The 14,023-nt window shown below is 43.5% G+C and overlaps 1 protein-coding gene across 1 annotated transcript in view; it reads left to right on the top strand.

Moving 5' to 3' along the window:
- LOC146980510 (sulfhydryl oxidase 2-like) overlaps nt 1–14,023 on the top strand; it is a 33,480-nt gene that overhangs the window by 6,632 nt on the left and 12,825 nt on the right. The window contains exons 2-6 of the mRNA XM_085787976.1: nt 7,116–7,216; nt 9,475–9,523; nt 9,634–9,739; nt 10,591–10,681; nt 13,190–13,335. Of these exons, the coding sequence (XP_085644102.1) occupies nt 7,116–7,216; nt 9,475–9,523; nt 9,634–9,739; nt 10,591–10,681; nt 13,190–13,335 (493 nt within the window). The remainder of the gene's footprint in view (nt 1–7,115; nt 7,217–9,474; nt 9,524–9,633; nt 9,740–10,590; nt 10,682–13,189; nt 13,336–14,023) is intronic.

Raw genomic sequence — 14,023 nt, 5'->3', positions numbered from 1 at the left:
CGTCAAAAAAATCAATACATGGCCATGTGCATTTGTTTACAACAAAGCCGTCAAAAAATGAATGGATGGAGCTGTGGAGCCACATGCACAACGCCACATGCACAACAACAACAACAACAACAACAACAACAACAACAACGCTTGATTAGCTAGATGACGAGCGGTAAAGCCTGACGGTTCACTGGCGCTTGCGGAGTGTTAATTTTACAGCCTGGCTGGCATTAGGTTTGGTTTAACTACACAAAGCATCCTTAAAATCATTTAAACTGAACTTCAATAAGTGCAAAGAAAAATAAATACTTACGCTAGCGTTGGCAGGTCTTCGTCGAAGTCGCTTCATTTTCAAGGTGGCGAATGTGGAGGAGAGTCCAGCGAGCTGCACGCAAGTGGCCTGTACTGAGCTGAACTCTTCACCTCGCTCGGGCTGAGTGGGGGATGGGCGCGCGCAGCAGCAGGAAGTCGTTCAGTGCTTCTCCTGACCAACGTTCCCGTCAAAATAAAAGCACCAAGCTTCGAAAAATGCAAAAATGCGGTGAAACCTCATAATTCAAAGAATATAATTTATGATAAAATACCAGAGGCCTTACATTATAATCTTCTTTATTAATTATCTTTTATTGTGCCAGAATTTAAAGTTTTATTTTGATGAACACTTTCACTGCGGTGAAGTGACTTCATGGTCTCTTTGACATATAAAGAGCATCAGAGTTTCACATAACTCAAGGGGACACCTAATTAAAAAATTCAGATTAAATTTATGTCAATATTGATTTAACCTCTTGATTTATTTATTGAGGAAATGAACAAATGAGTGGAGAAACATATAAAATTGTACAATTCAGTCAGGCAACTCAAAATTAGAACAATTAATAACAATGAGCAGGCAACAGGCTCTGTCTCAGATATTCATTCCCTGAATAATGATCTACTTTGACAGACATTACAGGGAATGAAAGCAGGGCCTCGCAGGAAATCATAGAGACAGAGCCCACAGGTGGATGCTGGGGAGGTGGTGGGTTTGCAAAACCTCATGGGTAGGAGGGGCAACAGCAGTAACATGAAGAAGCAGTAAGGGTCCCAGCAGGGCAGCAGCAGTGTCGGCAGCAGCATAGCCAAGACTGACTGTTATTTGTCTTAACTAGCTTTGCATCATATGATTTAATAAATATGAAAAATAACATGAATTAACTCTGTAGCTACAGACTTTCCAGATCTCAGTCTGTTATTATCTCTTGGAGACTGTGGACCCACTTGTAGTGCTCCACCACCATAACACGAGCTACATGATATGATAAACCTCTGTTAAAGTTAATTCCGGTATCTGTAACTTTCTCTGATGTTCTTTTGTGACATACTGTTTGAGTTCACTATTCTGTCTGTCTGATATACTTTCAGCAAAAGTCTCAAATGAGATTCCCAGAGTAAATAAAATTTTGTGTTATTGAGGAGAAAATCTTGAGGGGATAGTTATCTGTCCTGTACAGTTCCATATACTGTAAAGATGATCTGTATATTGATTTTCCTCCTCCTTGCACTCTTAGCATATAACTCTTAGAATCTAAGAAAATTAGACCTCAGCCATCTCTCTAGCTGAACCGTTCTTCAGGAGCTGTATTAGGATGGGTAAATTTGAATCAGATGGAGGAAGAAAATGCATCAATACTTTACATTTCCTGAAAATTTCCAAATCAAAATTTCATAGTCCTTTGAATTAATATGAGCCTCCATCATTGTTTTTATATAATGAAATTGCAGTCTTTTAAATTTCTCCATCTGTCTCTTTAACAGGTGAGAGGCAGCCAGTGTCACTCAGCCGGTGAACTCTTCACCTTGCACAGAGTGCTCTGGCTGCTGAGTTGATGGGTCGTTAATTAGCAGAGCCCCAGTCCTGCTTCTGCTTCTCCAGCACCTCACTAAAACCCTGTTAACCCTTTCAGTATTTTGCCTTACTGAAGACGTTTGACCATAAAACACAAACATATTTTCACACAATTCCTTTAACTGGATAAAGTCTAAATTAAAAAAAAAGTGCATCACTTTTTATGCCTTTAGATATATTTTCTTTTTCACATTAAGGGCTCTAATTTCGTAGCTCTCTCCCAGTCTCTGTCGTGTTTAGGCACACTTTGCAATTTTCGTCCACCACGCACCCTACTGCAAATCCTCCTCTTTCCCACCTCCGTCCCTCCAACCAGCGCAAGTGGGAAATAGAGAAGGCGTGAGAGGGTTTAGAACAGCTGATTCAAATCTACACCAAATAATTCACTAACGCTTTAAGCTAGGAGGCAGACATTTGAGTTTGTGTATCAGGAAGTGAGGCCCATCAACTGTGTGGAGTTCCGTGCGACCCTCAGACGTGTCAAAGGTCACCGTGTGTTTGTCGTTCTTGTCCCTCTCAAGGACACACAACAACACTGTCCCTTCGGACTCCTTGGTTTGTGTTTCAAGACGAGTCAAGTGCAGCAGACCCCTGGCACCTATTATGTGGGCCGATCCCCACCATGGCGACTGTCGTCTGTCTTTTTTTTTTAAGTAGCCTATATACAGTATTTTTGGCTTTTCATACCTTTATTTGATAGGACAGTTCAGAGTGTGAAAGGAAATGGGAGGCAGAGAGAGGGGGGAATGACATACAGGAAAGGGCCGTAATGTTCACTGTTGACTTTAAATCATGTTGTTTGTGCTGTGAAAACTAATGAAAGCTCAAGTCCCATTGTCATGGGCATGATGTGCATGTAAAAAAATGTGTAAAAATGCTCTGCTATGACTATTTTTTTAAAGTATATATTTTTTTGGCTTTTCATGCCTTTATTCGATAGGACAGTTGAGAGTGTGACAGGAAATGGGAGGCAGAGATGGGGGGAATGACATGCAGGATAGGGCCGTCCGACGCGGGACTCGAACCGGGGCCGCCTGCAGCGAGGACTATAGCCTCAACACATGGGGCGGGTGCTCTACCAACTGAGCTAAACTCCGCCCGACTATTTTTGATAAAAAAAAGTTGTTTAAAATAAATCTCCAAAGACACTAACAACACGTCCATATTTCTCCCTCATTGAAAAATTCACATCTTATTAATATGCATGATTTGCTTGGTCAGGGTTGCTAGGTAACGGCGGTGCGCGCAGTGTTGCCAACTGGCGACTTTCCAAACCCTCTTGGCGACTTCTTTTGTAAAAAGCGACTAGCGACAAATCTAGTGACTTTTTCCAGAGATATTACAAATGTTTCAGGACCTGAAATCACGTTATTACAGCTGTATTCAACGAGCAGCGGCGCTGCCGCGAGCACTCATTGGCTGCCCCCCCCACCCCCCCCCGCGTCAATGCGTCAGGGGCAAGGAAGACAGACAGGTGATTTGAAAACACGAAGCTCACGTCAGGTTTCAAGTGCAAGCTTGTGTTTCCTCTGGGGAGTCTTTGTATTAAAATGCAAATTTGAATGTAAACCGAAAAGTGAATGAAGTTTAAAGACAGAGAAAGAAAATGGATCACAGGATTCGAACCCAAGTCTACAGATTATAAGTCAGCGACATTACCACATTGCCACCGCTGCCACACATAATTTTGTGGTGCATCCAGCTGTTATGTAGGAGTGAAGTGCCGCTATCGCGGTGAATTACTACAACAAACAGCGGCATGAGCTCCTGAGCCGCCGCTGCTGTGAATTATAAAGTTCTTTAGGTGCTCGCATCCAGAGGCCACGCCCACAGTCTCTGAGCTACTGGTAACAGGCTGGTATCACCGTCCTTAACCGCTCCTCACCGAGCACAGAGCAACGTCGCCGTCATCGCTGTTTAACGTACGTTACTCCAGCTTTACACCCTGTGGGTAATTTATATAATGAGATGGGGGGGAAATCAACGGGATTGGTTGCTATAGTTTCGTGACGCACGAAAACGGACTCCAATTTGAAAAATTGAATTCAGTTTTTTCAGACTCTGGTACTAAAACTGCATTTTCAAGTCTAAAATGCTCAGTTATTGCGTGGATTAGCAATTTTGCTCCTGAAATGCCTTGTAGCAGAGCCCATACACTAAATTGACATGTTAATTATTTTAAAAAGACGATTTTTGGTTTAGGGAATCTTTAAGTATTTATATTATATTAATAAATAAAGAATATAGTACTCAACTAGGTAATGATTGAAAAAGATAAAATATCAAATTTTCCTTGCCACATATTTATGGCCATGTCATGTCTTTGTATCAGCCAAAACTATTAAAATGAATAATCATTATAAAACCGTGAATTATCAACATTTTCCTGAAGTCAGACCACTTCACATATTAAAACAGATATCAGCGATCCGGTGGTTTTGTCTAATGCTGCGTTCCAGGCTTTTGAAACCGTAAGTTACAGCTTTGTTACGACTTTGTAGCGTTCCAACCCGTAGCTCGTGTTTTTACCGTCCTGTTGCCTGTGAAAGTCACTATAACGGCCACTCGTAACTTCCGACCCGTGAACTCGTACCAGATCGAACTGGTATGACTTCACAGGAAGGAAAAACACAAGTTACGAGTTTCCTTGAACGCACCATGAGTTAGCAGCCCCCGCCCTCGTCAGGCATCAATTGGTCCTCGTCCCTACGTCACCACATTCATGCGCATCCCTTGGCTGCACACACAGCCCTTCATGCCGTTCTCTCTCCTCATTGGATAACACTTGTATCCTACAAGGAAAGTTTTCTCCTGGTTTACAGCAGAGCAGAGTGACGGAGAGACCAAACACTCTATGGAAGTGATGCTGACAGAAAATAGGACTATTTAGGACTTATATTAACAAAAACATTCACCTGATATCTGCTTTAAAGGCGACTGGAAGATAGGCCTAACTATAATGAGCCATTAACTGCCCTCTTTAAAAAAAAAAGTCATTAGTTTCCGCATGCAGCAGGTAGAGTCATGGATGACATTGAGGATGGCTTCTGGTCCACAGCCTCTGATGTAGAGGGGAAACTGTAGGGTAACAAACAGTGGTCCTCTCATTGTTGCTCATCTGTTGTGATGGCACGCCATACATTGTAAAAGTAAGGAATGCCTCACCACCACTGTGCTTTATTTATGATAATGAAAAAAAAAAGACATTTTAATTGTTTTTTCCCCCAGATGTAGACCACATAGACCAGTAGTGCTCATGCAAGAAGATGATTTGTCCAAAAAGACAGTATTTAATCTAGTACCTAGTTACTAGTTGCCTCTGTATGGTGATTTTGGATATGGACCTGGTCCAACGTGGTCTACGTGTCAAACAGAAAACTGTTCTTACTGAACTATAAAACTAGAAAAAAAGCTTTCACTATTTCGGACATGAATGGTCTAGACGTGGAAAAAGAAAAACAGCAAAATGTCTCTTTATTGCATTTTCATAAATAGAATAAAGGTTTTATATAACTAAAAATTGGTAGGTCTCCAGCTTCTGTCATGATCTAGTAATGTAACTAATGATCTGTCTTGTCTAAGTAGAGTAGTTTTGGATCTGGACCATGTAAAATGAAGTCTAAACGACAATAAAAGTTTCACAAATATGACAGTGGGTTTTGGACAGCACTTAGCCTTAATTTGCTTATTATTATTATTATTATTATTATTAATAATAATAATAATAATAATAATAACATTTTAAATGTTAATCCTTTTAAATTTAAACAAATCACATGGAAAAATATTGTCATAGCACAAATTCAATAATTATCCATTGAATTAATTAAAACAATTTTCAAAAAATCATAAATGGCCATGCAAAACAAAACAAACATGATTTCTAGTAATGTCTTAGTACAGCAGCAGGAGATTAGTCCTATATGCCTAAGCGTTTGGTGAATATTTGGGTGCAGTACCAAATTTCACCAGTAGGCGGAGCAGAGAGCAAAAAGTGTGTGAAATTCTGGCGAAAAATTCTTAACTTACTATCAAACTGAGGACCCTCTGTGAAAAACAGAGGGGAGCTTATTTATAGCATTTAGAGCTAATTTAAAGCTTGACAAAGTGAGGACCGGCCAAAATGTCCTCACATCCCAAAAGTGTCCTCACAGTGTTGGTTAAAAACTCTCGCCGGTCCTCACAATGTAGTATGTACAAGAACACACACACACACACACACACACACACACACAGAGAGCAGCTGGTGGGAACCGGTCCCCATCTGTCGCCGGGGAACAACTCAACCAGCTGCCACACACACACACTAACACAGTAACACACACACACACACAATAACACACACACACACACACAATAACACACACACACACACACAATAACACACACACACACACACTCTCCCATTCTGTGACCTGTTGTCTGACACAAAGACCTGACGACCTCTGACCCCCGAGACAGACAGCTGGAGAGAACACACACACACACACACACACACACATTCACATGTTAATCAGAGTCTTTGTCAGACCATGAACCGTCTAACACGTTAAAGGGACAGTTCAACATTTAGTCAAACTGGCCCATTGCCATAATCCCTATAGTCACAGCAGTAGGTTTGTTACCTTTGTTACTTTTTAAGTCCATGTAGGCTAATGTACGTTCAAATTAGAGACAATGGTGTGATTTTCTTGGAAATATTGTAGAGAAATTTCTGGAAAAAAGTGGTAAGATTTCTAAAAAATAAAATAAAAGTTGAAAGTTTTCTTGAAAAAAAAGTGGAAAAATGTCTCCAAAAAAGTTTTTTAAAATGGTAAAAATTTCAAGAAAAAGTTGAGGAGACAGAGTTGTTTTAGAGGCAAATGCAGCTGGAACTACTTTCCAGACACGGCTGCTGCTGGGCGGAGGGATTTCAGGAGAGAAAGTAGTTCAGAGTATTTGCTTCACGTGTACGTTATTATTTCCTAGCGTGGTGGTGAATGAACCTATAGGGCCAAGATGTTGAACTGTCCCTTTAACAGTGTGTGTGATGTGATTATCAATGATCAATGTGATCAGATTGATCCATTGATCTCATCCTGCAGCTTCAGCCCGTCAACAAGCAGCTCTGTGATTGGTCGGACAGGAAACTGGTTTTCTGACTCTGTTATTGATTGATTGATGATCAATAAATATTATCTATAGATGGTTTGTTGGTAGTGGTGTGTGTGTGGTAACCATGGTAACTGTCTCTCAGACTGGCAGCAGGTGATCAGTGTGGCCGTGCTGGACTGCGCTCAGGAGGAAAACTTTGACGTGTGTAAAGAGTTCAGCATCAGGTTCTACCCAACGTTCAAGGTAGGTGACCTCTGACCTCTGACCTTCCTCTCTCCTCTCTCTTCCTCTCCTCCTCCTCCTCCTCCTCCTTAGTCCAGTAATTTTAAGCCAAAATGGAGGTCAACCTTGAACAAATTGCAACAAACTCAACTGGTTTTGTGTCCTCAGCATGTCCTGAATGAGGGAAAAAAAGCCCAGAAGAATCCCGTTAGGGGAAAGTTTAGAAAAAGACCCAAATATAGCCCATAATACGCCTATTCATTATTTTTCTCACATGAATAGGGTCAAAATTTTAACCTTTAGATATCTTCATGAAAATTACCCAGTTTTACAAACAAAAAATGCATTTTTTGTAGTTTTTTGAAATTCTTTATCAACATGAGCAAACAGGGCATGTCTAATTCAGTATGGCTAATTTATACATACATACAACACCAGATGTAAACATCGGGTTTAGCAGGTGTAAATGTCTTGTTCAGTCTTGTTGACATATCACAGTCAGGCACACTGTAGCTTAATGAGCTAGGGCGCTAGGCTACCATGTAAAACAACTGTAGCTTAATGAGCTAGGGCGCTAGGCTACCATGTAAAACAACTGTAGCTTAATGAGCTAGGGCGCTAGGCTACCATGTAAAACAACTGTAGCTTAATGAGCTAGGGCGCTAGGCTACCATGTAAAACAACTGTAGCTTAATGAGCTAGGGCGCTAGGCTACCATGTAAAACAACTGTAGCTTAATGAGCTAGGGCGCTAGGCTACCATGTAAAACGAGTTCTTCCTGCAGTGACGGGTTCAAATCCAGTCCACGTCCCTTGCTGCAAGTCCTTCCATCTCTCCATCCCCCTTTCACTAATATCTCTCTATCATTTTTTTTTTTAAAGTATATTTTTCGGCCTTTTGCCTTTATTTGATAGTGATGACAGTAGAGATAGACAGGAAATGGGGAGGCAGAGAGAGGGGGAATGACACGCAGGAAAGGTCTGCCCGACGCGAGAATCGAACCGGGGACGCCTGCGGCGAGGACTGTAGCCTCTACCATAGACTGTAAAAAGAATGGACGTAGCATCCGTGACGTCACCCATTGGTTTTGGGGAGTCGTTTTTGTGACTCAAATATGGCGGCCTGAACAGCGCCATGTTGGATTGGCCGGCCGAGAACCCGCCCACTGGCCTCGAAGCAGCTGTCCACGGAGCTGCTCGGACCTGTCACTCAACGTTTCCGCGCCCTAATTGGTCAGAGTTTTAACCTTATAACAGTAAAACTGTAGAGTTAAAAAAAAATTCACCCCCCTCAGAGTGTGTGCGGGGGTAGAAACTATCGATTGAGAAAAAAAAACGTTCTGACACCAGGCTTTTAACATGTTTACTGAGGATGTAAAGTCGGCGATTTTAACATGGGGGTCTATGGGGAATGCTGCTTTCTGACACCAGCCCCCAGAGGAATCCGAGGGGATTGCAGTTTTTTGAACGCGGAAGTGAGCTTCACTTCTCAGACCCACAACTGCCCCCTTGGCCTCTACATGGGGCGGCCGCTCTACCCACTGCGCCACGCACCGCCCCATATATCTCTCTATCATTAATGGTGAAAATGCTAAGAATATATATATTTTAAAGAACTGTTGGATTAAAACAACCATCAGAAAATAAATGTCCTTCTGCTGGAGCTCCCTGATCTCAATAGCAGACAGGAACATGATGTCATACCTGCTCTAAGGATGTGGCTATCTTGAAAAATTGCAGTCATCTTGAAATTTAAAGTGGTTTCTTGTCGGTTGACCGATGGAGTCGACTCATCCCAGTTTTCATGCCGGTACCACCACAGCACCTTTATATACATGTGCTGTCAAAACGGTGGGATTTATGCAAATTTGCTCATGTTAACAAACAATTAAAAAAACTTGTAATACTTTTTTTGTTTGTCTTAATGTAAGTAATCAACTCAGTAATTTTCATGGAGATATCTAAAGGTTAAAAATGTTACCCTATTCATGTGAGAAAAATAATGAATAGGCGTATTATGGGCTATATTTGGGTGTTTTTCTAAACTTTCCCCTAATGGGATTCTTCAGGGCTTTTCTCCCTCACTCAGGACATGTTGAGGAAACAAAACCAGTTGAGTTTGATTCTGTTGCAATTTGTTCAACCTTTTCTCATAAAATGACTGGACTACGCCTACTAATAAAATAAGAATTTTGTTCTTAATTTGCTCGCCTGGTTAAATAAAGGTTAAATAAATAAAAAATAAATACTATAGTAACGTGTCTCATCTTGTTGTTTCAGTATTTCAAGGCTCACAGTGCGGTGACGGACAGAGGGACGACTTACAGAGGTAACACACACACACACACTTGTTACACGCTTGTTACACGCTTGCTGCTGTGTGTGTATGTGTTGTGGTTGTCATGGTGACGGTGTGTGTGTGTGTGTGTGTGTGTGCAGGTGCAGACAGAGAGGTCCAGTCGGTGCGACAGCTGATGGTCAACATCCTGCAGAACCACACCAGACTGGACCGGCCCGACCGCTGCCCGCCGCTGGAGCCCTACAGGTAACCATGACGACGGGATGATGTCACGGTGCTTGTGCCGCCCCTTTAAGAGAACAGGGGCATTGTGGACTCTGGTGTGCTGTGTGTCTCTTTAGACTATACCGTAGTTCTTCTCCATTTAGAAACAGTTCATATTTGTGTGGGAAAACTTTAAAAACGGAGCGATGCTAATGCGCTAGCTTGTCAATGGCGTTTTCAATGTAACGTTAGCATTAAGCTAATCGCTAATTATTTTTCTTTGTGGTCAGTTAATTAAGAATTTAACTTGTTTCTGAGTATTTGTGTCATGTATGATAATTGTTGTGTTAAAGAACAAAGCCAAACAACATGTAACATTTTATTTTGTATCTTTGTATTGCAGTTTCAATCAATCAATCAATCAATCAATCAATCAATTTGTTTATTTCGGGCATGTCAATTTAAATCATCATCATCACACTTCATCTTAGTTCAAATAATACAATACACATGGCCGAAAGGGAAAGCGGGAGAAGCAAAAGCTGATCTAGTCCCGCCCCCGTTACCCGCAGAATAAAAAATATTTATCATAATCTTTTCTTTCAGATTTTTTTTCCCCCTTATTTTTCTTTTTTTTTTTTTTTATGCATTTTGATGTAACATTCTTTTACTTATGACATTTTGACATAGCATGTTACAGCAGTAGGTAGTATACAGATCATATCATAATCTTCAATAAGTTTCAACAGTAAACATCCCAAAACTTACCTGCTGACTCGGTGTTTATTGAAAATCCCTGTTAGCTATCTGCCAAGTTAACAACAGCAACAACAAGGGCAGAATAGTGCTGTCATGGTGATGATGTCGTGACCCCTCTGTGTGTGTGTGTGTAGCTCGGCGGAGCTGCTGCCTCTGCTGGGTCAGAGGTCGGACCACTTCACGGCCGTCATCGTGGAGGAGCCGGACTCGTACGTGGGCCGAGAGGTCAGTGAACGCATCCGCAGTTCTAGGACCGCAGTTTCAGGACCGCAGTTCTGGGACCGCAGTTTCAGGACCGCAGTTCTAGGACCGCAGTTCTGGGACCGCAGTTTCAGGACCGCAGTTCTAGGACCGCAGTTTTAGGACCGCAGTTTCAGGACCGCAGTTTTAGGACCGCAGTTTCAGGGCCGCAGTTTCAGGACCGCAGTTTTAGGATCGCAGTTTCAGGGCCGCAGTTTCAGGACCGCAGTTTTAGGATCGCAGTTTCAGGGCCGCAGTTTCAGGACCGCAGTTTTAGGATCGCAGTTTCAGGGCCGCAGTTTCAGGACCGCAGTTTTAGGATCGCAGTTTCAGGGCCGCAGTTTCAGGACCGCAGTTTTAGGACCACAGTTTCAGGGCCGCAGTTTCAGGACCGCAGTTTCAGGACCGCAGTTTCAGGACCGCAGTTCTAGGACCGCAGTTCTGTGACAGCATTTCTGGGACCGCAGTTCTAGGACTGCGGACCGCAGTTTTAGGGCCGCAGTTCTAGGACCGCAGTTCTAGGGCCGCAGTTCTAGGACCGCAGTTCTAGGGCCGCAGTTCTAGGACCGCAGTTCTAGGGCCGCAGTTCTAGGGCCGCAGTTCTAGGACCGCAGTTCTAGGACCGCAGTTTCAGGGCCGCAGTTTCAGGGCCGCAGTTCTAGGGCCGCAGTTCTAGGACCGCAGTTCTAGGACCGCAGTTTTAGGACCGCAGTTTCAGGACCGCAGTTCTAGGACCGCAGTTCTAGGACCGCAGTTTCGGGACCGCAGTTTCGGGACCGCAGTTCTGGGACCGCAGTTCTGGGACCGCAGTTCTAGGACGGCAGTTTCAGGACGGCAGTTTCAGGACCGCAGTTCTAGGACCGCAGTTCTAGGACCGCAGTTCTGGGATCGCAGTTTCAGGACCGCAGTTCTAGGACCGCAGTTCTGGGATCGCAGTTTCAGGACCGCAGTTCTAGGACCGCAGTTTCGGGACCGCAGTTTCAGGACCGCAGTTCTAGGACCGCAGTTCTAGGACCGCAGTTTCAGGACCGCAGTTCTAGGACCGCAGTTTCAGGACCGCAGTTCTAGGACCGCAGTTCTGGGATCGCAGTTCTGGGATCGCAGTTTCAGGACCGCAGTTCTAGGACCGCAGTTCTGGGATCGCAGTTTCAGGACCGCAGTTCTAGGACCGCAGTTTTGGGACCGCAGTTTCAGGACCGCAGTTCTAGGACCGCAGTTCTGGGACCGCAGTTCTGGGACCGCAGTTCTGGGACCGCAGTTCTGGGACCGCAGTTCTGGGACCGCAGTTTCAGGACCGCAGTTCTAGGGCCGCAGTTTTAATGTGAACTTGGAATATAAATTTCAAATAATCGCCTCCAGAGCGGTGACCGTTTCCTAGACTTGTCGTCAAGACCGCCTGAACCGAGACCAGAGAGTATCAAGACCAAGACCAAGACCAAGTCAAGACTAAGACCAGTTGAGCTCAAGACCGAGACCGAGAACGAGACCAAAAACAACAACTAGTTTTAGTTTCTAGTTTTTAACACCATGTTTTGCTCTTCTGCATGAGTTGTAGAACGCGAGAGGACGAGCGCCAACGTGTCTGTGTCACAAAATGCATGTGATTGGTTCCACTTGAAGGGCGCGAATAAATAATGATATTCCAAAAAAAACAGCATGTCTGCCTGGATATTGTAGGCTACAAATCCCTTCCAGACCGTTCTGCCAGTCTCAGACATTGCGAGACCGAGACAAGACCAAGACCGGTCTCAAGAACTACAAGTCTACCGTTTCCATAGTAACGCAGCAACTTCCTGTGACATAAATCGAACGGTCCTAAAACTGCGGTCCTAGAACTGTTGCCTCCGGTACGCGATATTTTTTTTCGTAGGATAGCTCCGGGAAAGTCCCGCCTTTCCCGCCTCTGACTGGCTGGATGGGCTCCATTTTCGACTCTGATTGGCTAGAAGGGCTCTCGCCTGATTGGTTGTTTGTTTTGCCTGTGAAACGGCTGTAACCCAACCAATGGCACAAATACACTTCTCTCAAACTCAAAATGTAAACTTGCAATATAAAATTTAAAAACGAAATTTTTCGGATGTGAAACCAGCGGGGATCGAACTCGGATTCACCACACCGCACGCGAAAATGCGCACTGCTTCGCCATAACATCTGGTCACACTAAGACCTTCAGTTGGTGTGTATTTTAGTTTACTTGCAGTACTGTTGTGAGATGACGTTACACGGCCAAATCAAACAACCAATCGGAGGAGAGCTCATCTAGCCAATCAGAGGCGGGGAAGGCGGGACTTTCCCAGACCTATCCTACGGAAAAAAATATTGCCTCCGGTACTGCAGCTTTACACTACTGGAGAATACAGCGTGTGACATCGTGTGTGTGTGTGTGTGTGTGTGTGTGTGTGTGTGTGTCTCTGTGTGTGTGTCTGTGTGTGTGTGTGTGTGTGTGTGTCTCTGTGTGTGTGTGTGTGTGTGTGTGTCTCTGTGTGTGTGTAGGTGATCCTAGACCTGCTGCAGTTCTCTGGTCTGCAGGTGAAACGCGCTCTGAGCTCTGACGTTGCTCTGCTGGACGCCATGAAGATCACCACCTTCCCCTCCGTCTACCTGCTGCACCCCAACGGGACTCACACACACCTGCACGTGTGAGTTAAAACACACACACACACACACACCTGTCCACCTGCACGTGTGAGACAATCACAGATTTAAATGTGTTTTTTTGCATTTTTCTTGAATCCTGACGACACAGAATCAGTTTGAGAGGAAACAGAGCAGTGGCGTCGTCTGTTAGTTTATTTCACATATCAAATAGTTAAAAAACATAGAACAAATAGAATCCAAGACAGTAACTGGGTTTCCATCCAAATGTATCGAATTTAAGAGAGCGGATTTTGTGAAAATGCGCAAAAAGCAAATGCAAATTTATGCCCGTTTCCATTCATTAGTGTTTTGCGATTAGGAGGAGTGCGCCGTGAGATTACGTCATAAGAGAGCGTGAATGTATCCATGACAACAGTTGACACTCAGCTGACACTCAACATCATGGACAATTTACGTACTTTCCGGACTATAGACGCACCTGTATAAGCTGCACCAGCTACATTTTAAAAGAAAATACATATATAGGCCGCACTTGAATATAAGCTGCAGGTTTTCATGTTGTAACATGAGATATTTACACAGAAAGACAGTAGTTCTACTGTCTTTCTGTGTAACTGTGACAGTCTGTTTTGGTTATGCTCCTCTCCTCCATGTGCATCTGTTTACATACGAAGCCGGTGAAAAATCAATAAATGTAGCGGTGGATAACGTTACATAACAATGTTACGG

The sequence above is a fragment of the Trachurus japonicus genome, chromosome 9, assembly GCF_045865225.1.
Source record: "Trachurus japonicus isolate A0001 chromosome 9, Traja_1.0".
Taxonomy (NCBI): Eukaryota; Metazoa; Chordata; class Actinopteri; order Carangiformes; family Carangidae; genus Trachurus; species Trachurus japonicus.
Note: the sequence above shows the minus strand (reverse complement) of the source record. Positions and strands in the feature narration are given on the sequence as shown.